This window comes from Crassostrea angulata, chromosome 6 (genome assembly GCF_025612915.1).
Source record: "Crassostrea angulata isolate pt1a10 chromosome 6, ASM2561291v2, whole genome shotgun sequence".
NCBI classification, from domain to species: domain Eukaryota; kingdom Metazoa; phylum Mollusca; class Bivalvia; order Ostreida; family Ostreidae; genus Magallana; species Magallana angulata.
In genome coordinates, this window is record NC_069116.1 from 33,366,625 (window position 1) to 33,388,448 (window position 21,824).

At 32.3% G+C, this 21,824-nt stretch overlaps 1 protein-coding gene across 1 annotated transcript; it reads left to right on the top strand.

Annotated features, from left to right (window-relative positions):
• Positions 1–5,984: 5,984 nt before the first annotated feature.
• LOC128189178 (uncharacterized) lies at positions 5,985–9,271 on the top strand. The gene is made up of 3 exons (XM_052860676.1): positions 5,985–6,095; positions 6,306–6,455; positions 8,024–9,271. Exons 2-3 carry the CDS (start codon positions 6,357–6,359, stop codon positions 8,375–8,377), a joined length of 453 nt encoding a protein of 150 aa, XP_052716636.1. The 5' UTR covers positions 5,985–6,095; positions 6,306–6,356; the 3' UTR covers positions 8,378–9,271.
• Positions 9,272–21,824: the final 12,553 nt, after the last annotated feature.

The window sequence follows — 21,824 nt, forward strand, 5'->3', positions numbered from 1 at the left end:
TCTACTCGAAAATTATACGGTTATTAGCTGAAAAATTTGCCGAAATAGTAAGTATTTTTTCTTCGCACACTGAACAAATGCTCATTTATTCAAATACTTTAGCTAACTCGTGTAGTTTGCAACCCATACGGGAAAAACACAAATTTTAACACTAAAATATCAGTCTTTTTTCTTAAAAAATAAGGAATTAATTATCGAATAACTATCGTTGATTTGGGCACATGTCCAACCCAACTAGTCTTTTGAACTTGATTGTGCCATATTTAAAGCCAATTCGCAAAAATCTGATGCGACAGGTTACTTGATATTAGTACTCTGTATTTGCTGGTCAGAATTTCCCATTTTAATCGTTTGTTAATGAAATATAAAGATTTTACTTTCAAGAACTTATATTACTGCTTCTATTAGACAAAAACACCGGTTTCTATCGGAAATTTGCAGTTCCTTCTTTTAATGAAGTTAAATTACATCTCTGTAATGCATTGAATAATTAATCATGTTCAGTGTTTCTATATTCTATTGAATATATGATCTATAAATTATGTATCAATAGATTTCTAAACTATTAAAACTTACATCTACCATACAAATTGTATGTATATGTATTTGCTCTCATTGTTAACGATTACCTTGTTCAATATTTCCATTGTTTAGTAAATTTTCCTTTTTAAGGAAATAAAATGGTTTGACAAGAAGTTGGTTCATTAGTTTTTTTCATTAAAATTCAGTGTATCGGATTTCAATTTTCAGATATATTATCTTTGTTGCAAAACTCAAGAGTTATTTTTTTCAATTTAAAGCTATATTTTAAATTCGAATAAAATGAAATGCCGTAGTATTTATCAGACCATAAAAAATCTAAATAATTGAAAGCGTCATAATATTTTGTGTGCGATGATATTAGTCTGTATAGCTGAAACTACTTTAATTAATTGCAATTTGTGTTCAAAATAGCTTATAATGCCCAATTTTCAATATTTTGTTTCCATGGTAACCCGTCCCCATAGAAACCGTTTAAGGTGGTATTAGATCTTTATGAACCAAAAGATATCAAAACACGAAATATGAAAAAAATCTCTGACTATGCGTGGTCACCGAATTTGATATTTACAGAAAATTAATCTTTAAAAACATGCGGGATTAAAAAAATCAAAGTACTGAAGAACTGATGGGAGTTGATATTGTCGATGTTTTTTATTTTAAAATCAATGATATGTTATTTTGCATGACAAGTACAGGTAGTTTCTAATTTGAATTACGCACATTTTTATAATATGAATTTTTGGACTTTTTCGACAAGAATGTCGAGAAACTATGAATAATGTTAAAAAATATTTAAAGATAAAATTAATTGAATCAAACTATGTATCCGTGATAGAAATATTTCTCGAAAATTGTATGGATCCAAGCAATATTGAACTCTAGTCTCGTTCAACCAAATGCTCGGCTGACACCGTAAATCTCCGACAAGGATTTACGGAGACAGCCGAGCGTCGAGTTGAACGAGACTATATTGAACTCTGGCGTAGGAATACATACGAATACAAAAATATTTAAATTGTTTACCATTTCAAATCTGACTATTTTCAAGGTATTTATAAAAAAGTTTCCTTGAAAAACAATGCTTTAGCATACATTACATCGAATTCATCAATTATTTTCAAGAACTAAGTCTTGTCAACGGCATTGATTTGTGCTGAGGTCCAAACACTGTTTCACTTTCGGTTTGTCTGAGTAACTACATAGGAGAGTTGATTAAAATCAACTCCCAATTAAATTTGAACTAATGATTAGGGATCTTAGTTTTTTTATTGTGTTTATTAATGGATTTTCCACACAAAAAGAATTTTGCTATCTTTTGTTATACTCAATCTGTGAACACATTTAAGTAAAAAAAAAATCACTAAAGTCTGGAGGATTTTTTCCTGTCTTATTCAATGGTCAGTATCATGTAAACGTCTTATATTTAGCGTGTGCAATATTTGGCGGAAAATTTTTTTTCTACAGGTTAGCGTGGGTTTTAATTGGCGTTTTTCTGAATGTTCCAACTAATACATATACATATGAATGGCATTTAGCAATATACTTGACTTACCGGAAGTAGCTTTCGCCAAAAACGCTTAAAAGATAACAATTTATGAATAGCACCTAATTGGGATGGTAACAGTTGAAATTGACACCCCGAGAAAACCATTGTCAATCGACGCGAAGCTGTTTTCGAGGGGTGTCAGATAACAGTACTGGTGAGACAAGATTAGACACATCTCCTTGCACGTAGCTTGGATATCTTTATACTGTGCACCTGTCAAGTGTATGGTATGGTATGGTATAGTATAGTATAGTATAGTATAGTATAGTATAGTATAGTATAGTATAGTATAGTATAGTTTATTAGCTCAAAACCACATGGTTTATAGGCATTGTATAAATACATTATCATTGTGAACAATTTTTTTTTTGCAGTACATAAACACATCTTCCATTATGAGATATTACCACAAATGTACAATGTAATAATTACATAAAAAATAGAAAAGAAACATGTACATATATGTATTTTATAATACAATGTACTTAGATTATCACATTAGGACGATAATATACATATTAACTAAATTATTTTTATACCCTGTTCCTTTCTTAAGAAAAAAAAACCAGTTTGTTCAATTGTTTCTTATTTCTCGAACTCAGCAACTGAACAAGCTTGAAGCAAGAAGGATTTTACATGTAATAATTTTTGACATACACCATAAATGACTGTACTTTGGACATTCTAGAATTAAGTGATATTCATCTTCAATCCTGTTAAGAGTACAAAATCTACAAATGCTACGCGAGCGTACAGTTTGATTATACCGACATTGTTCTATTGCTAGTCAATGTGCAGACAATCTAGCTATATTTTGTCAAATAGTGAACAATATTTTCTGATATACATTTTTTAAGATAATACTGGAGACCAAAAGGGTCGAACAAATATTTATATACGTAACATTTAGAGGAACATGCAAAGAAAGCGTCTCTTTCCTGGATAAAGACATCACATAGTTTTGCTTAATATCTAAAAACAGTTTCTTTGATTTGGAACAATTTGTGCATGCATACCAAACATTGCTAAAACCAGCAGAGCACAATAAATCTTTTACCATAAAATCCAAGAATTTTCACATTGGGTGAAATGCATATCCTCATATATGTTTTTTAATATACAATTTTGCGTATTTAAAATATTTTCATCCAATATTTCAGTATTATTAACTTTTTAAAAATAATCAAGGGCAAACGACCCAGTTCCGCCAAGTGTAATCATCTTTAAAATGCCCATCTATTTCAAAGGAAGACTGTGCTTGATAAATTAGGAAATTTTTGCAAAGCTTTGTGTTATTCATATTCAAAATAGTAATTTTAAATGAAGTGTCTCGCGAATTTCTTTTGAGATCAATTCAAAAACGAAAGTATAGGAAGAAAACAATAAGGAAACCATGTCGACTGGTCGGAAGTGCGTTGATGGAATATTGACGTGACTAGATATAGATTGGGCCTAAAAAAAAAGTTGTGTGTTTAGGGTAACCCGACCTAACCTAGAAAAATGCCCCGTTCCTACCATTTTTAGATGTCTGTTTTTATCCAATTATGAATTTTATATTATTTCTAATAAAAAATCTGTTTTTAAATATGACACAAACAAACATTCTTAGGATTCATGCAGAAAAAAATATGATAAAATAAAAAAAAAATCCCTACCTACCTAACCTAATTTTTTCATCAGTGTTACCCTAAACACACAACTTTTTTTTATAGGCCTTGTTAAAAACATAACGTAAATAGGCTCATTCCACACTTGAACACAATGTGTTAATATTGGCTATCAATATAGTTTGGTTAACATTTCCTGACTCAATAAAAATGTAATGCAGGGTTTCTCGAATTAAAAACAGGTGAATTTCAAAAGACAACTCTAATTTGTTGCTGTTTAGTATGAAAGGCAAAGAAAACAGCATCAACACCCATTATAAACAAATAAATTATCGTTTATGACTAAAAGAGACAGATTTCTGAATCAGATATTTGGACACCTCACCAATCCGGACGACTGGACTTGGAAACAAAAGCGTCCGGATAACTGAGGCTCCACTGTATATTGCATCTGACAAATAACGAAATGTGAAATACAAATTATCTCTGAACTGAACTCTGTCAGATACATGTAAACTATTTACTAGCTTGAGCGTGCAAGTTAAATATTCCTATTAGTGTCTATCATAGCAATGCAAAAACATTTATACTAGATGATACTAGTAATAATTAATGAAACAGTGCAGTTTTATACTACCTTTAAAGGGATGATAGATTCTCCCGAAAAATAAAAAAAAATTGAAGAAAATGGGAAAGGAGGACAAAAATATATATATTGTAACATACATGTACTATAACTTCCAAAATTTAAATTATTTTAAGTAAGTTGGTGGGGTGATAAGGTAAGAATTAATGCTAAACGAGAATTGTTCAGCGACAGCAGTAAAGGTTGTGGAAAAATATTGTAATCCTTTTTTGTGATCTAATCATTTACACATGCTTTCACAGGTTGAGTAAAATGGACATGATTTGAGAACATGAGTTAAGAAACTCAAAACAATGCGATCTTGAAACAGAAGTATGTTTATGATTTGCATACTTAATAGGAAATATATATCAATGAAAAGTGTTATGAATACGTATATGATATTCATTTTTGTACATGTAATATACTCAGTATACGAATTCATTTCTACCATTTCCCCTCAATCTGGGAATCTTGTCTCGGAATATTAAACTGATGGCCTGATGGTCTAGTACAATTTTCTTTAACTTTTTAAAGGGAACATCTGCCCCTTCGGCCATGCGGCTTTTTAAATGTTTACTCCTTATATGTTGGTACTTTGTTAAAACTATTTTCAATGGTTTCCCCTTACGTCACTACATATTGTTTTGAATAACCTGATATATATATATATATTTATATATATATATATATATATATATATATATATATATATATATATATATATATATATATATATATATATATATATATATATATATTATTTTCAATATTACCGGTGTCATATAATATTTTAATACCACGAAATATTGAACCCGGGTTCAATATATTATGCAATACTATGAACCCGGGTTCAATATATCGCTGCGAAATATTGACCCCCCTCCCCCCCCCCCCCCCCCCACCAAATATTGAATCCCGGGTTCAATATATTATGGCCGCGATATGTTGAACGCCCTCTAATTTTCATTGCTGTTGAAGAGAGGGTTCAAAATGTTATGGTTGCGAAATATTGAACTACCTAGATGATTTTCATTGCTATTAGATAGGGGGTTCAAAATATTATGGCTGCAATATATTGGACCCCCATCCCATTTTAAATTTCATTGGAAAGGGGGTTCAAAATATATTGAGCCCTCCCCCCTTCTTCTTCCAATTTCCATTGAAAAGGGGGTTCAAATTATCATGGCTGCGATATTTTGAACCCCCCTTGTCATTGCTATTGGATAGGAACTTCAAAATTTTACGGCTGCGATATATTGAACCCCGTTCAAACTTCGTTTGCGTCACTGATGAACTGTATTGAACTATACGTTACCGATTTGATTCGTACTGTACTGTACTATAAGAAAAAAAAACCCCCAAAACTAAATGAATGATAAAGGTGAGCAAAGAGACTTCTACGAACATGTATATATGTTGAACCACCGTACGCCTCCGGAAAGGATAGGACCTTAATCAGCTATTCACATATCTAAAATAAAACAGAGAGAGAAAAAAAACTATAATAGTACATGTGTAGAAACATTTTTGTTTTGGTTATGACTTTCATATTAATACGTACTATATATACACTGTACAGTAAGTGATGAAATGTAAACCTGCATGCGTTTCTCAGCTGATTTGTACGAGGAAGAAAATGTTTAATCCTTACATCTTTGGCGTTTATTTTAAGTTAGACAAGGATCCGTTTCCTTGTTTAAAAAAAGATCCTTTGAAAACGAATTGAATAATTCTTATATCGTTTAAAAGACTGCATTTACTGCAACACAAGGTAATACATATCGTTATTTACTATTTCTGGATGGTCTATAAATCTCTCTCTCTCTCTCTCTCTCTCTCTCTCTCTCTCTCTCTCTCTCTGAGAGACACACATTCCCGATGGTATGTTATTGGGAGCAATGCCAAATTTGATTTAATTTCGAATAAAACATGAAAATAAAATTCTGTGTATGATTATCTCATTTCTTTCATTTTAAATAAAAAAAAGAGATCTCAATATTTTTGGTGTGAAGTCCACCTGTAGAGCTTTCCCATGGCCTCCGACAAGACCGAGCTAGTTCAGGATGAGATTCCGGTGCCAATGCCGGCGGAAGATGAACCAAATACCGTGCAGACACCCGCCGAAAAAGAGGTGAAAAGAATTTAGTTTCGTGTTTTCCAAAATCAATATATTTTTCCTTTTACAAATCTGACTTTACATGTACACATAAATTTGGTAATTGTGATAATTTTTTTCAACCGAATTCTTCACGGGTGTTTGGTTGCATGTATAGCTTTATTTAGTTCTACAGAATTAGAGGTTGGGATGATGGTCATAGAAGTTCCATGGCAGATTCTTTTAAAAATAAACAGCAATTTCAAAAGTTCACTGGGATATGAACCAATCAAGTTCATATCCTGGTGAACTTTTTAACATTGCTGTTTATTACTTACATTTACGTTGGAGAAAGACAAATCGTTCAGAGTTGTTTTAAATTAAAAATTACTGAGATTTTATGTTTAAAATATTCCAAGCGATAAGCGTGTGCTATGATCATTGTGACGTCTAAAAAAGTTCATACAGAATTGAACGTTTTCGCTATTCTATAGGTTCATATAATAAGGAAACATATTTGCAAATGTAAATTTTTGGTTTTAAACATATTTTATTGATTGCTCAGATCAGATCAGAAACAAGTTCAAACAACTTACTAGTTCTTCTCCTTAAATATAACATCCCAACTTCTATAAAGCTATACATGCAGCATTTCTTGTGGTGTAAGATGAAGGGGTGGAAGGGTTTGATGGTATTTTTTTTAAATTATGTAGATCTTCGTGAAGATAGTGAATTTATATTCCTTAAGATTTAAAAAAAAATAATTAAGGAATTAATCTTAGACGTGGAATCTATTTTTACCTCAGGGAGATAAATTTCTGCAACTGATAATTCATTTTTCAAATATAAATACATACAATACATTCATATTCACCCATACCGCTATTACAAATGACTTGAAAATTTAGCTGTAAGATCTAAAATTTGGTTTATCAAAGATGCTTTATTTTTTTTTCCTGATTCAATGTAAAACATTTACTTCCTTTGGTGATTGAATTAACATCTTGATAAATGAATATAAATTTAATTTATATTTGCAAAATTAATCACCGGTATGATATGATATGGTATGAAGAGAAATTCATCTTTAATATATGAAGACGAATAGTGTAAAATGTAGACGATAGAATATTTAATTCATTAATGATTAAATTTTCAGTCATTCTGTATAAGAAATCATATCAAACATTGATTAATTCAAGAATACATTGATTAAATGTTGGAAATTCTTCGGTCATTATACATAAATTGAATTTATTTAATTCATTAATACAGCGATGTAAATGTGGTAAAGTATAAATATTAGAGCTTTTTGTAGTTTGGTGAGGATAATCCAAATTGTCCATTTTTGATCAGCTTGCTTATATAATCAAAAGGTTTAGATCAATAAGTTCCAATTTTAGCACATCATGACACATACAAATACTCGTATTTAAAAATATATATATTTTTTTACATCTTTATATCAGCCTTTTCTTCACTATATTTTCACAAACTTACTCATAGTAATAAGTAAACAATTCTAGATAAATGGTAAAACTGTATTTAAACAATTTTTCTACCTAATTAGATTTCTCGTTAAATGATTGACAATTGCTTTGTAGGATACCACTGTGGAAGTACGAAGAAAATCGACAGGCATTTATTCCCAGGGACTGATCAACATCTCCTTGCTGTCTGCTAACGCCACTCAGTTACGTAGTGCCCAGTCCGATGACAAGTACGAGTACCAGACGACAGTTATCGCTCTGATTGCAACCTCCATCTTTATCCAACTTCTCATCCTGTTGTGTTTGGTCGCTCTCAGCATCATGCCGCGAAGAAAACTGCACCATAATGAACCGTACTTTGTTTTTAAGTGGATACTCAAGAAGAGAGTTAAATCCGTCATTTTATTGCTGGTATCAGTGCTTACAGCGGTTAATATTTTCATTTCGACCTATCATCAAGCGGGTTAGATTATTTGCAAGATGGTGGCATGTACACGCCCAGTAGCAAAACTATTGTCATTTTGACATTTTTTCGTATCAAAAATAGTAACTGCAATATGGCTTATTATGGCAAAATTTAACATATCACAATTTTGAAGAATCTTATATAGGATGCATGAAAAAATTACTTCTACCTGCGATGAAAAGCTATGTCGGCATCTTCGCTGGCAAAGTTCCTTCTGAGGAGCGGCATGGATAAGAAACCCTTAATTCGCGAGGTGCTGTGTCGGCGGGAAAGAGTTCAACTATTCGAAAATGGTTTTTCCGAAAAGATGTCATTAACATAGACTTGTCTTTGTTATTCTATTGTTTCTTTTATAAAAATTATACTTTAAAATTATTACGTGTATTTTTCTTAAATATTAGAATTACGATATATAAAATATCAGATAACCTGTTACTTTTAGATTATTAGTTTACCCATTGTAAATGATGAATCAAATTAGTTTATAGTATTTTCTACCCATAATAACTTTTCAAATTTTGTATCTCCATTTTCAATGTGAAGAATGCTGAATTTACATAAGCTTATGTTTGACTAAAATATAAATTTCAGAAGTTGAAAATAAACACGTGTAATTTTAGTTACCTGGGTAATATATTCATTTGGTAAAATTATTGCTTTTAAATCATATTATACACGTATTATCTTCAAAGTTTATTGTACACAGGGTTTAATAATACCATGTACCAAAGAAAACTCTGAATTGCTTGAAAAAGTGCAAATAGAAGCAGCCAGAATAATAACAGGGTTGAGAGTTAACTCATCTAGAAGTATTTTATATAGCGAACTTGGTTGGGAAACCCTTCAATCTCGAAGGGATAACCATAAGCTTATTCTTTTCTACAAAATAATCAATGGTTTAGCACCGCAGTACTTGTTAGACTTAATTCAACCATACTTTCCAACTGAACATGCATATAATCTTAGGTCTAATGGCAATTTTTACTCTCTGCCACTATGTCGGACTACTTCTTATTACAATAGCTTTATTCCGTCTACAATCAAATTATGGAATAATCTTGATGCAGAAATAAAACATTCATCATCTTTGTCTATTTTTAAGTCAAAACTCAAAAACCAAAATATACCCAAAAACATGCAAACACTACAGCTTTGGCAATAGGAAAGAAAATATTATTTTATGTCAATTACGTAATAAAGCTAGCAATTTAAATGCTCATTTATTTAAGGATTTTTTAATTGCTGATAGTCAATGTACAAACTGTGGGTCTGAATCTGAAGGTAATATACATTTTTTTCTTGAGTGTCCAAGATACACTCAACAAAGAGTTAAACTTTTTAATCAATTTAATGATATTAGTGTCCCTTTTCATATTAACTATATTCTTTATGGTAGTTCTGAATTTTCATACAACTTAAATTGTAAAATTGTTTCTTATGTTCATAGTTATATTATAGCTTCTAAGCGTTTTTGAATTTTTTTTTTCTTCAAATGGGCTGGATCATGACTCCAATATTCTGTCTGTCTGTCGGTATGAATGAATGAGGTGATGGGTTTATAAATGTAGGAATGAATGTGTTCGTGTACAGTTGTGTATATGTTAAACAACAAGTTAATTTATCATCATATGACAAAAGTCAAGCTTATTATTTATTATCCAATTATCCTTTTTCTTGTATACAAATATATCAATAATATATCACTCTGTAAACTGGTAAATTATACTACATACTATATACTATATTCTATGATTATTTTATAACACCACTTCTTGACTTTGTATTTTGGAGAGGGTTTATATAGGCTTTGCCTGTTGCCCAATCCATTTGATTACTCAATAAAATATGTTTAAAAAAATAAAAAAATAATACCATCCTATCCAGTAAAGGAAAAAAAAACCCGAATTTGATCGATATTCACGCAGATCCAATCTCATAATATCATTATCAGTTCCTTTTAGATTATCTTCCTTATTTTGTAAGGAAAAAAATACAGCAACATTATGAAACGTTCTATTTTTTTATGGATGCGGTTTCTATATAAAAAAAAATTACGCATTTTTTCTTGTACTTATAGTACCATCAAGTTGTGTTAGTGTGTGTGTATTCAGTTCTTTATTAACTTTAAGCTATACAGCTTATCAGTTTAATAAATATAAACAATATACACGTACAGGTAGATTAACAGTGTATTCATAAAATCTTTTGATTGAAAGTGAAACTTTAATTGTTCATTCGATGAGTACATGACAGTAATGACAGGTGGGAATAAAACCTAACAACAATAAACTGACCATCGCAAGCGACGGATTAATCTCACAATTCCCAGTAATTGGTAATTAGATAGATGTCATTTGCCTAAGGCAATTAAACAATTTAAAAAATCAAACAAACATCAAAGTTATTTAGATAAACAATAAGGGGATAATTATTTTCGGAGTTAATTGAAAGTAATTACTAATTGTCACTCAAAACTGGGTAAAAAGTGACAAGATTATATAAGACCTACAGAGGGCAATGGTAGTTCCGAGCATTCTTCTTTGAGTACAATGCGCATGCGTGGGATTGAAATGGACGTAAGAAAGATTTCAACTCTAAGTTATTTGAGTATTTAACGTGAATTTTGTATATGCAACCTCCATAGCAGATGGGAGTTACTTTTTTGAAGTTCCTGGGTACCATTGATGTCAAAACCAGACAAAAACGACGGGAAACGGCGACGTTCCTCTGACGGAAAAACTCCAAGACCGTCAACAATGACTGTAAAAATGGCGGACAACGAGACCGGTTCGAGTAGTGGTGCGGGTGCGGGTAGCGGTCTGGTGGACAAAATGACAGTGATCGCTGAAGCAGTTCAAGAATTACAGAAAGGCCAACAATCCTTGCAGTCAATGGTCGAAAGTAAGTTGGATAAGTTTAAGAATGAATTTCTTGCCAATATCGACAACAAATTCAAAGCTATGAAGTCAGATATAGACCTTGAACTTGGTATACATAAGAAAGAAATAGACTCTCTCTCAGAATCTATAAAGTCCATTCTCACACGCTTGGAAAGTTTAGAAAACAAAGAGAGGGTTCAACATATAGAACGAACTCGTACGACAGGTGTCAGTGATGAGGTATCGTCCCATATCAACAAACTGGAAGAGACACAAAAGGATATTGAAAAAACAATGATTGATCTTCAGTGTCGCAGTATGCGTGATAACCTGTTGTTTTTTGGTTTAGCTGAACCTGATGGTAACAGAAAAGAAAACTGTGTGAGTATTGTGGATGAATTCTGTGAGGATTATCTCGGAATTAGGAACATCAGCCAGGATATCGAAAGAGCACATAGGATTGGAAGGAGGAGATCCGGTGAATTCAGACCAGTGGTTGTTAAATTTTCATCATTCAGGATCAGAGAGAAAGTCCGCTGGAACGCTTCCAGATTAGGAGGAACAAGATTCGGAATCCAAGAACAATTCCCTAGACAAATACAGGAACAGAGAAAGCAATTGTATCCTATATTAAAAGATGCCAGAAAACGGGGGAAAAGGGCTACACTTGTCGTAAATAAGCTCTACATTGATGGTGTTGAATATCGAGGACTGGAGACGCTAGATACTAGTATTCGGGGCACAAAGGATGGAGACGAGGGTGCCACACATATGGAGGGATAGGATGACGTGGAGAATGTTAGAAACTCAACTCAACATCACTGTGAAAGACTGAAAATCATTTGTTGGAACATCAATGGTGGGTTCTCGACAAAAATTAATGACCAATGTTTTCAAAATTTCTTATTAACCTATGACATTGTTCTATTAACTGAATGTTGGGTGCAAAAGGACTTAGATGTCAATTTGGATAAGTTTGACACTTACATTTTCCCGAGACTTAAGAGCAGAAGCACGCAAGGGGGTGGAATTGTTGTTTTGATTCGTAAAAAATTTCATAATTTTATATCGGTTGTAAAAAATCAGCATGATACTGTTATCTGGCTAAAGATTCTGAATCTTCTGAAAAATATTGACAAAGACTTATACGTAGGTTGTGCTTATATCCCACCTAGCAATTCCACGTTTTACCGTCTGTATGATTGTGACTTGTTCAGTGATCTGGAAACCCAAATATCCACATTCCAAAACGAAGGAAAAGTTATGTTATTAGGTGATCTGAATGCACGGACTTCAAATAGAGAAGACTTTATAGTGAATGATGTGATGCATGAAAGCAACTTAAATTATATGGAAACCATTGGTTATGAAATGGACTCTGATTTACCGTCCCGGGTTAACCCAGACAATAATATAAACGATAATGGTATAAAATTATTAACAATGTGTAAATCATCGGGGATCAGGATACTGAATGGTCGGCATAATGACAAAATGGACAGGGACTTTACATTTATGGGGTCCAGGGGACTTAGTGTAGTGGACTACTGTGTCTCAACGCCAGATATTTTCGGCTTGATTGAAAAATTTCAGGTTGCGAATTTTACAACGTATTCTGATCACGCTCCGCTACACTTACAGATCTTGACCTGTCCTGTTGTTACCGAACCAAAAGGAGAAAACAACGTTGCAGATAATAGCTTTAAACCAACAAAATCATGTAAATGGAAACCAGAGTGTCTGGATGAAGCGCGAACTGCACTAGCTACATGTTACGAAACTTTAATGTCAGCCACAAAGACACCTACACACGAGACTCAGGATTCTATTGACTCGTCTGTCGACCTATTTACAACACAGATTACAAAAGCCATGATGCCTTTATTTGAAGTCGAACACTCTTTGAAACCACCTTACCGTAAAAAAACTTACTCAAGCAGAACGCCAATTGATAAACCATGGGTTACTCCACAGTTAAAAGAAAAATACAACAAATACAGATATTATCTTAACTTGTTCAACCGGGATAAAGGGAGCGGTAATCACAGCAATCTGATGCAGTCAAAGAAAGAATATAAAACCCTTGCTGCTAAACTGAAGCGACAGTACATGCGTGCCGAGGGAAACATGCTTAATCAAATTCGTAGACAAAATCCCAAGTTATTTTATAAATATTTCCAAAATAAGAAATCTCATAAATCGGATGTCGACTCAAGTACATTTTTTAACCATTTTAAAGAGTTATCGTTAAATCGAAACGTGATGACGACGGCAACGGAAAACGTAAGGAGTGATAATTCGGCTGTGTTTGATGAACTTGACCAGGAAATAACAGAGAAGGAAATAGAGACGGCAATATCAAACCTTAAAAGAGACAAAAGCCATGGAACAGACTTGCTAATTAATGAATATTTCATTGAATTTAAACACAACCTCCTCCCTATTGTGCACAATTTATTAAATAGAATTTTACAATCTGGTATTTTTCCTAAAATGTGGGCAAAATCAGTAATTGTTCCAGTTTTTAAGAAAGGTGACTCGACAGATCCAAATAATTATAGGGGTATAAGCCTAATAAGCTGTTTTTGTAAACTTTTTACTTCAATTTTAAATAACAGGCTTATAAATTGGGCTAATGAATACAATGTTATTACAGACGCTCAATTCGGGTTTCAACCCAACATAGGAACTGCAGAGGCTATTTTTTGTTTGTCTTCAATCATTAATATGTCTCTACGAAATAAAAAAAGATTATATTGCTGTTTTATCGACTTCAAAAAAGCATTTGATACTGTAGAGCGTCTTAAACTTTGGCAAAAACTTGATATGTATGGTATCAGAGGAAAGTTATTAAATGTTATACGTTCTATGTATGAAAATATGAAATCATGTATTAAGACACCAAGAATGTTATCTGATGTTTTTGAAAACTCACTTGGTCTTCTTCAAGGGGAGGTATTGTCCCCCATTCTTTTCTCATTTTATGTTAATGATTTAGAAATGGAGTTCATTAAGAATGGTAATGTCCCTTTGCAAGTACAAGAGTTAAATCTTTTTACGTTAATGTATGCTGATGACATGGTGTGTTTTGCAGAATCTGTATATGAACTTCAACTAATGTTGAACACGTTATATGATTACACTTTAAAATGGGACTTGGCCATTAATACAGATAAAACAAAAGTTGTAGTATTTAGAAATGGAGGTAAAATCCATGAAAACGAAAAATGGCATATACATACTGACCATATAGAAGTTGTAGATAAATTTATGTACCTTGGTGTTTTATTGAATTATAATGGGAATTTTAATGTAACACAAAAACAATTAGCCAGTCAAGGTAGAAAAGCAATGTTCTGTCTAAGATCTAAGGTTAGGCAATTGAATTTAAATGTGGAAACTATGTTCTCTCTTTTTGACACTTATGTAAGTAGTATATTGAATTACGGATGTGAAGTCTGGGGAAACCACAGTGCGGGTGACATTGAGAAAATACATTTAGAATTCATAAAAAATGTTCTGTGTGTTAGAAAAAATACAAATACGTCTATGGTGTATTTTGAAACTGGCAGGTTGCCTTTGAAGATTGTACGCTATTTTCGGATTTTTAAGTTTTGGTTTAAATTATTACAAAGTAAAAATTGCATTTTGAGGTCATGTTATGATAAAATGTTAGAAGAGTGTGAACACAAATTGAAAAATGTATCAAACTGGGTGTCAAATATCAAAGACAAATTGTTTGAAATTGGTTTAGGCTACATCTGGGCTGACCAACACAAAATATGTTATAAAAGCCATTTTTTAATTATTAAGCAAAGAATAGTTGATACTTTTGTACAAACTCTTTTTGCAGATATGAATAGTTCATCTAGATGTATTTTATATAAAAATATTATTGACCATTTTTCACTGCAATATTATTTGGTGAAACCCATTCCTTGTATTTACAAAAAACAACTCAGTAAAATCAGAATGTCTTCACATAATTTATCCATAGAAAGTGGACGCCACAGAAATATTGTGCGAAATAACAGAATATGTGAATTTTGTAAATCCGACATTGAAGATGAATATCACTTTGTCTTAATATGTCCACGATACCAGCAATTAAGAGCCAAATATATAAAAAATTACTATTGGAAAAAACCATCAATGTATAAATTTATACAGCTATTATGTGTAAACAATGTTAGAGAACTCTGTAACTTAGGAAAATTCTTGCATCATGCCTTCAAACTACATGTTGACTAATATACTATTTTTTAAACAATTGTAATTAAATTGATGTGTTGAATTGACATTCTCCAATGTTATCATCACTGTATTACATATTCATTGCTATTACCATTTGTTAGAAAATCCATGCAATGTGCTGCACATATTATTTATAAAAATTTCATATGCAATAAGATGTATGTCTTACGCAATAAAGAAAGTTGAAAGTTGAGTACATACCACGTAAGTATATGTTTACCTTTGTTCACGATCTAATATTGAATCAAATTTAGATACTGTGTATTTTTTCAGGGTACTGTTTATTACCAAGAACCATGCGATTATTAATGTAAATTGATGTGTAAATTCGAGCTTTCTCAATATAGAAGATACGCCATATATATACTCTGGACAATAATTTTTAGTTGTTAAGGGGAAAATACAAATATTGATTATGTATTTATAAAATAATTGGTCTCTCTCTCTCTCTCTCTCTCTCTCTCTCTCTCTCTCTCTCTCTCTCTATGTTTACATGTTAAAATATAAAGTATTTAACTACAAATATCACAGAATAAAAAAGAACCCTAGATAGTTGCTTCGTACCTGTTAATTGGTTTGCATATAAACATTCCTTAATTCTTTTCGTATTACCCGAAAAAAGTGTGAAGGGGGAGGGGGTGGTCGTAAAATTTTTTTAATACATGCATGTGATTATACGAAAAAATGTAGCCCCCCCCCATCCTGCCCGTGGGTACGTGTCTGTTTATGATGTGCCCGTTAATATTTTTAAAGTATTGGATGTAATCATGGAAATATCGTATTATCTACTCTGTCATATTGAGATTCTTTTGATTTACTTACATCAGATTTTTCCTGAGGAAAATGAAAAATCCCTCATGTATATATTAATTCGTTTTGCTTAAATGAGTTGGTTCGATTGGCTTGGGTATTTTATGTTTTGAAAAAATATATAAACTTTTCGGATTCCGAGAAAACAGTCTTCTATTTTAACTCAATAGACAATTTAAGTTGTATGAAAAGTCAGAAATTTTCTCATTTATATATTAATGCGTTTTATTTGAATGAACATAACGGTATCAGTTGGTTCGATTGGCCGGGGTTTTTATGTTTTGAAATAAACTTTCAGATTCCGAGAAGACAATCTTCCATTTTAACTCAACAGACAAAAGTTCATTCAATGACAACAATTAATGCAGTGCATTGTCATTAGAATTATTTTTTAAGTCAGACAAGTTAACCCGGAAAATAACCAATTTTATTTAAAAAAGTCAATTCTATGAAATTAGATCATGGCATTGTATCTCCATATCACTTACATATAGTTTTCTAAATACTAGTATTTTTATTATTTTGGGGTTTCACACATAGTAGGAAACCACAGTCAATATGTAAAAACCTCTCTAATCTTGGAGAAAGCTATGCTGAGTCCTGACCGTGACTTGAGAGCAGGCTTGGGGCGAATTATATTGTAAAGTAATACATTAAATTACCATTATGCATTACATTATCATTACGTCATGAATTTTGGCATTGAATTACCATTACCATTACTTAATTTTCTTGAAGTAATGCATTACATTACCATTACATGAGTAAAGTAATGCATTACCATTACTCTGTGAAAAGTCAATAAGTTGAGAGTCAGACGATGCATTTTTTATCTTGAGCGTTGTTGCCGGGACCAGAAAATGTTCAACACAACGAAAAACCTTTTCATGTAATTACATGCTTTGTAGTGAGAATGGCAATGGCATCCAGTAGTGATGTAAAAATAGCAATAGCCGAGACGGAAGAAAACAATGCGAACAAAAAAGACTGCAAAGTAGTGAGTATGATTTATTATTAGAACGTGTTTATTCGAATAGACAATGTAAGTTTCAAATCGTCAGAAAAAACTATACAATATTGGCCTTATATGGCCCCCCAAAAATGAATATCATCAATTACATGTAACTGTAATTCTTTAATTTAATTTAATAAGTATTTTATTCAAGTATATAAATACATTGAATTGGATTGAACAGCAGGCACAATGCCTATTTATGTTCTCTCCTGTAGTCAAGGTATAATATGAGTAATTATATAAATATATATAATATATATATATATATATATACATATATATTGCCATGGAATTTTGTATAATAGATTAATATTGTAAATAGTATTGGAAGGAGGTACAGTGCAAAAAAATAAACAAAACAAATAGCTCATGATAGGAAAATGAAAATAAAAAAAATAGAAAAATAATGGTTAATTGCTAAGGTTGGAAATAAAAAAGTATATGTAATGTAGGGAAAAAATGAGAAAGAAAAGAAAAAACATGTAATAAAAACAAAACAAAAATTAATAACAGAGTAGAAAAAAATGGAAAGTTTGGGGGATGGGGTGGGAGGGGGAGGGGGAGAACAAATAAGCAATAAAAAATGAAAAGAAAGGAGTGTAAGGAAAGTCAGTGGTACCCATTTTGATACATTTTTTATACAATGTGTACATTTTTACCTATGCATTTACTTAAATCTGTTTGTACTTTTTATGTAAAAATGAATTTTATCAAATAATAGTAAGTTATTTTGAAATGTTAGTTTATCACTTCCAAAAAGTAGATTCTTAATTGTGATTGGTATGGAATTGTCATTCATATAATCAAATAGAGATTTTCTCTGGGAGGCATATGATGGACAGTGTAAGAAATAATGTTTAGAGCCTTCCACTTCAAGAAAGCACTTCTGACATAGTGGAGAAGCAATAAGGTGGTGAGAATAAAGGTCAGTATTTAAGTTACTACTGTTATTTCTCAACTGACAATGCCAAATATTTTCTAATCTTTTGCCATGGTTAAATAATTTATGCATATACAGTTTTTTACTATTAATATTTTTGAGGCTGTTCTTAAATGCTGAAACTGTAGTTATATTTTTTGTATTTTGAGGTAGATTGTTCCATAATATAATTGTAGATGGTATAAAACTATTGTAGTAAGATGTTGTTCTTGCAACAGGTGTGCGATAGATGAAATTGTTTCGAAGATTGTAGGTATTATGTGGGGGGAAACATTCACCAACAATATTAGATAAGTATTCAGGGGTATAATTGTTTAATATTTTGAACAATAATATTAATTTATGGTTACTTCTACGTTTCTTAAGTGTTTCCCAGCCTAATTCCTGATATAGGTATTGTTTAGATGAGTTTCGTCTAAGACCAGTAATTATTCGTGCAGCTTCAATCTGTATACTTTCCAATAAATTACTTTGTTCATCTGTACAATTGTCCCAGACTACATCACCATACTCTAACACAGGGCGAATAAATGCAAAGTAAATTTTAATCAAAGATTCCCTATTTATTTTATATTTGAGTATGCGTAGCATGTTCAATCTTTGGCATGCTTTTTCGTAGATATTTGATATATGATGTGACCATCCCCCATTTGATTGCAAAGTAAGTCCTAAATGACAATGATTATTTTTTTGGATAATATTGTTTATAGTGTTACCAAAAGAGACCTGGGGATGGGTTTTTTTCTTTCTGGAAAAGTTAACATTTATTGTTTTGCTTGGATTAAAATCCACCAGCCATTGATTAGACCACTGTTTGATTTTTTCAAGATCAGCTGTTAATGATTTAGCTGAATTATTATCATTATCATCAACTACTACAAAAAGTGATGTGTCATCTGCAAAGAGTCTTATTTGGTTGCATATATTTTCAAGTAAATAAGAAAGAGGAAGGGTCCTAACACTGACCTCTGGGGTACTCCTGCATTAGTGGTTTCAATTCCTGAGGAATAGCCCTCGATGACAACCTTTTGTGTTCTATCAGTAATATAGTTTTCTATCCATCCAAGGATTTCTCCTCTGATTCCATATTTTTGTAATTTATAGATGAGACCTTTATGCCAGACCTTATCGAAAGCTTTTGATATATCACAAAATATGAACATAATATCTTTACCTTTATCAAGGTTAGATATTATAATATTATAAATTTCAGTAAGCTGATTAATAGTGGAATCAGAGGGCTGAAATCCTGATTGGTTTTTAAATAAAAGATTGTGGTCCTTCATATAATTGTGCAGGGTTTTTAAAAGAATTTTTTCCAGTATTTTACATAAGGTGCATGTGAGTGCAATTGGTCTATAGTTTGAGGGGTCCTCTGGGTTGCCCTTGTTCTTATATACAGGTGTAATATGTGACAATTTCCATATAAAAGGTAATTCTTGATGTTGAAGTGTAAGGTTAAATAATTTAGCGATTGGATGTTTGATTGAAGGTATGATATTTTTAAGAATCTTAGGTGAGATACCGTCTGGGCCTGGAGGTTTGGTGATATTTAGATTTGATAATTGATCAACAACATCTTGGGCTGTGATGTTAATTCTTTCTATGCTGTGAGGGGGCCCTGGGCCCTGAGGTGGAAGCCTGGGTTCATTAGTTGTTTCTATATGTGATATGCTTGCAAAATGTTTGTTAAGTTCTGATGCTTTATCTACTTGGTGTATATGTATTTTACCATTAGAATTTATTGGAGGAGGTACTTTTTTTTTATTGTTACACTTTGATAATGATTTCACTATTCGCCACCATTTACCAGGAGGAATTGAATTTATCTAGTATTTGTGATGTAAGCTTTTGTTTATACTTGTTTTTTTCAGTACGAACCATGTCAATAACCTGATTTCTTAATCAACAATATTTGCTCCATTGGTAGTCACTATTAGTTTTTTTTGCTTTATAATGGATCCTATTACGTTGGCGCATTTTACGTCTTATGGCATTGGTCATGAATGGTTTATCAGAAGGGCGAATGACAACTACTTTTTTAGGAATGTGTTGGTTCACATGCTGTGTGTATACAAAAAGTCGGATGCAGACTGAAAATCTGCTAGAAAACCAGAAAAAACAGCCAGACAGGATGACAAGCAGCTCGGTGTCATCTGGACTTGTGTTCAACAGTTTATCTTTTTTCAATAGACTTTCATATTTTGGACTTGTACATGTAACTTTTTCTTGTCGCATCACATTTTTAGGGGGGATGGGGACTGGGGAGTCCGCAGTGGTATGTGTTGACACTTTCTGCTCCAAAACCTGGGTGTCTCCCCCCACTTGCTTTCAAAGCTAGGGGATAGTATATAAATTAAATCATTCAATATGGTTTATAAAAGGCAAAGTTATTACAGTTAACTGTGCCATGTGGTTACAATGTAAAATTGGGATTTTTTTGTATAGTGGGGCCTACACTGGGTATAGGTGGGGCCACATCCACCTCACTCCAGTGAGGGGATGCTACAGGCTGGTGCATGTAATAATTGGTTGATAAAGTAGCCTTTGTCATGCAAAGTTCTAAACCAGGTAGCACTGCAGGAGACAGGGTGAGAAGGGCAGGTCTCACTACCCTCCTTAGAACGCTGGGGATCGTTCAGGTTCGGGCACTGATGTTTCATACTCGGGCCCTCAGTGTGTCCCTACATGGGTAGTTAAACTGGCACACTGGTCGGCTCCCCAGTTACCCCACAAAAAATCATTATGCGGCCAACATCCACCAATTGTTTGTTATAGCGGAGTAATAAATATTTCTCATACTATTTATTGTTAAGTTCTATTTCATAATTGCTGAATGTTGCCAGGCTCTGTGTCTTTCAAGCAATATAATGTATAGTGCTGGGTTAGCTTGGTGAATTCAATAACTAATGGATCCTATTACGTTGGCGCATTTTACGTCTTATGGCATTGGTCATGAATGGTTTATCAGAAGGGCGAATGACAACTACTTTTTTAGGAATGTGTTGGTTCACATGCTGTGTGTATACATCTGTGAAGTTTTTATAGACATCATTAATATTTGTAGAGTTAAATACATCCCTGTCCCAATTGACCTGAAGTAGATCACTATTTAGTGAGGTGTAGTCAGCATGTGCGTAGTCTGTAAGTATTCTTCTATATGCCCTTTGTTTGTAAGTTTTAAAGTGAATTTCAAGAGTTACTGGACTGTGTGTACTACAAAATGGGGTTAATACATCTATGTTCTCTATTCTTTCTACAGCGTTAGTAATAATTAGATCTATACAAGTACCCCTTGTGGTGGTATAATTAGTTGGTTGAGTTATAACATTTGTAAGGGAAAAATTTTGGAGCATATGCTTAAATATATGGTTACCATCAGCTAACATATCAATGTTAAAATCACCCATCAAAAATATGGGTAAGCCAGTGTCTATAGCATTTTCTAGTGTGATATTGCTAAGTTGTCAAGTACATCAGCCCTGGAATTTGGAGGTCTATACATAACCCCAGTTAAAAATTTGTTATTAACACAATGAATTTCTAACCAT

Coding starts and splice junctions, on each gene's coding strand:
- LOC128189178 (XM_052860676.1), top strand. CDS start 6,357: ATGGCCTCCGACAAGACCGAGCTAGTTCAGGATGAGATTCCGGTGCCA. Junction 6,456..8,023: donor AGACACCCGCCGAAAAAGAG/GTGAAAAGAATT, acceptor ATTGCTTTGTAG/GATACCACTGTGGAAGTACG.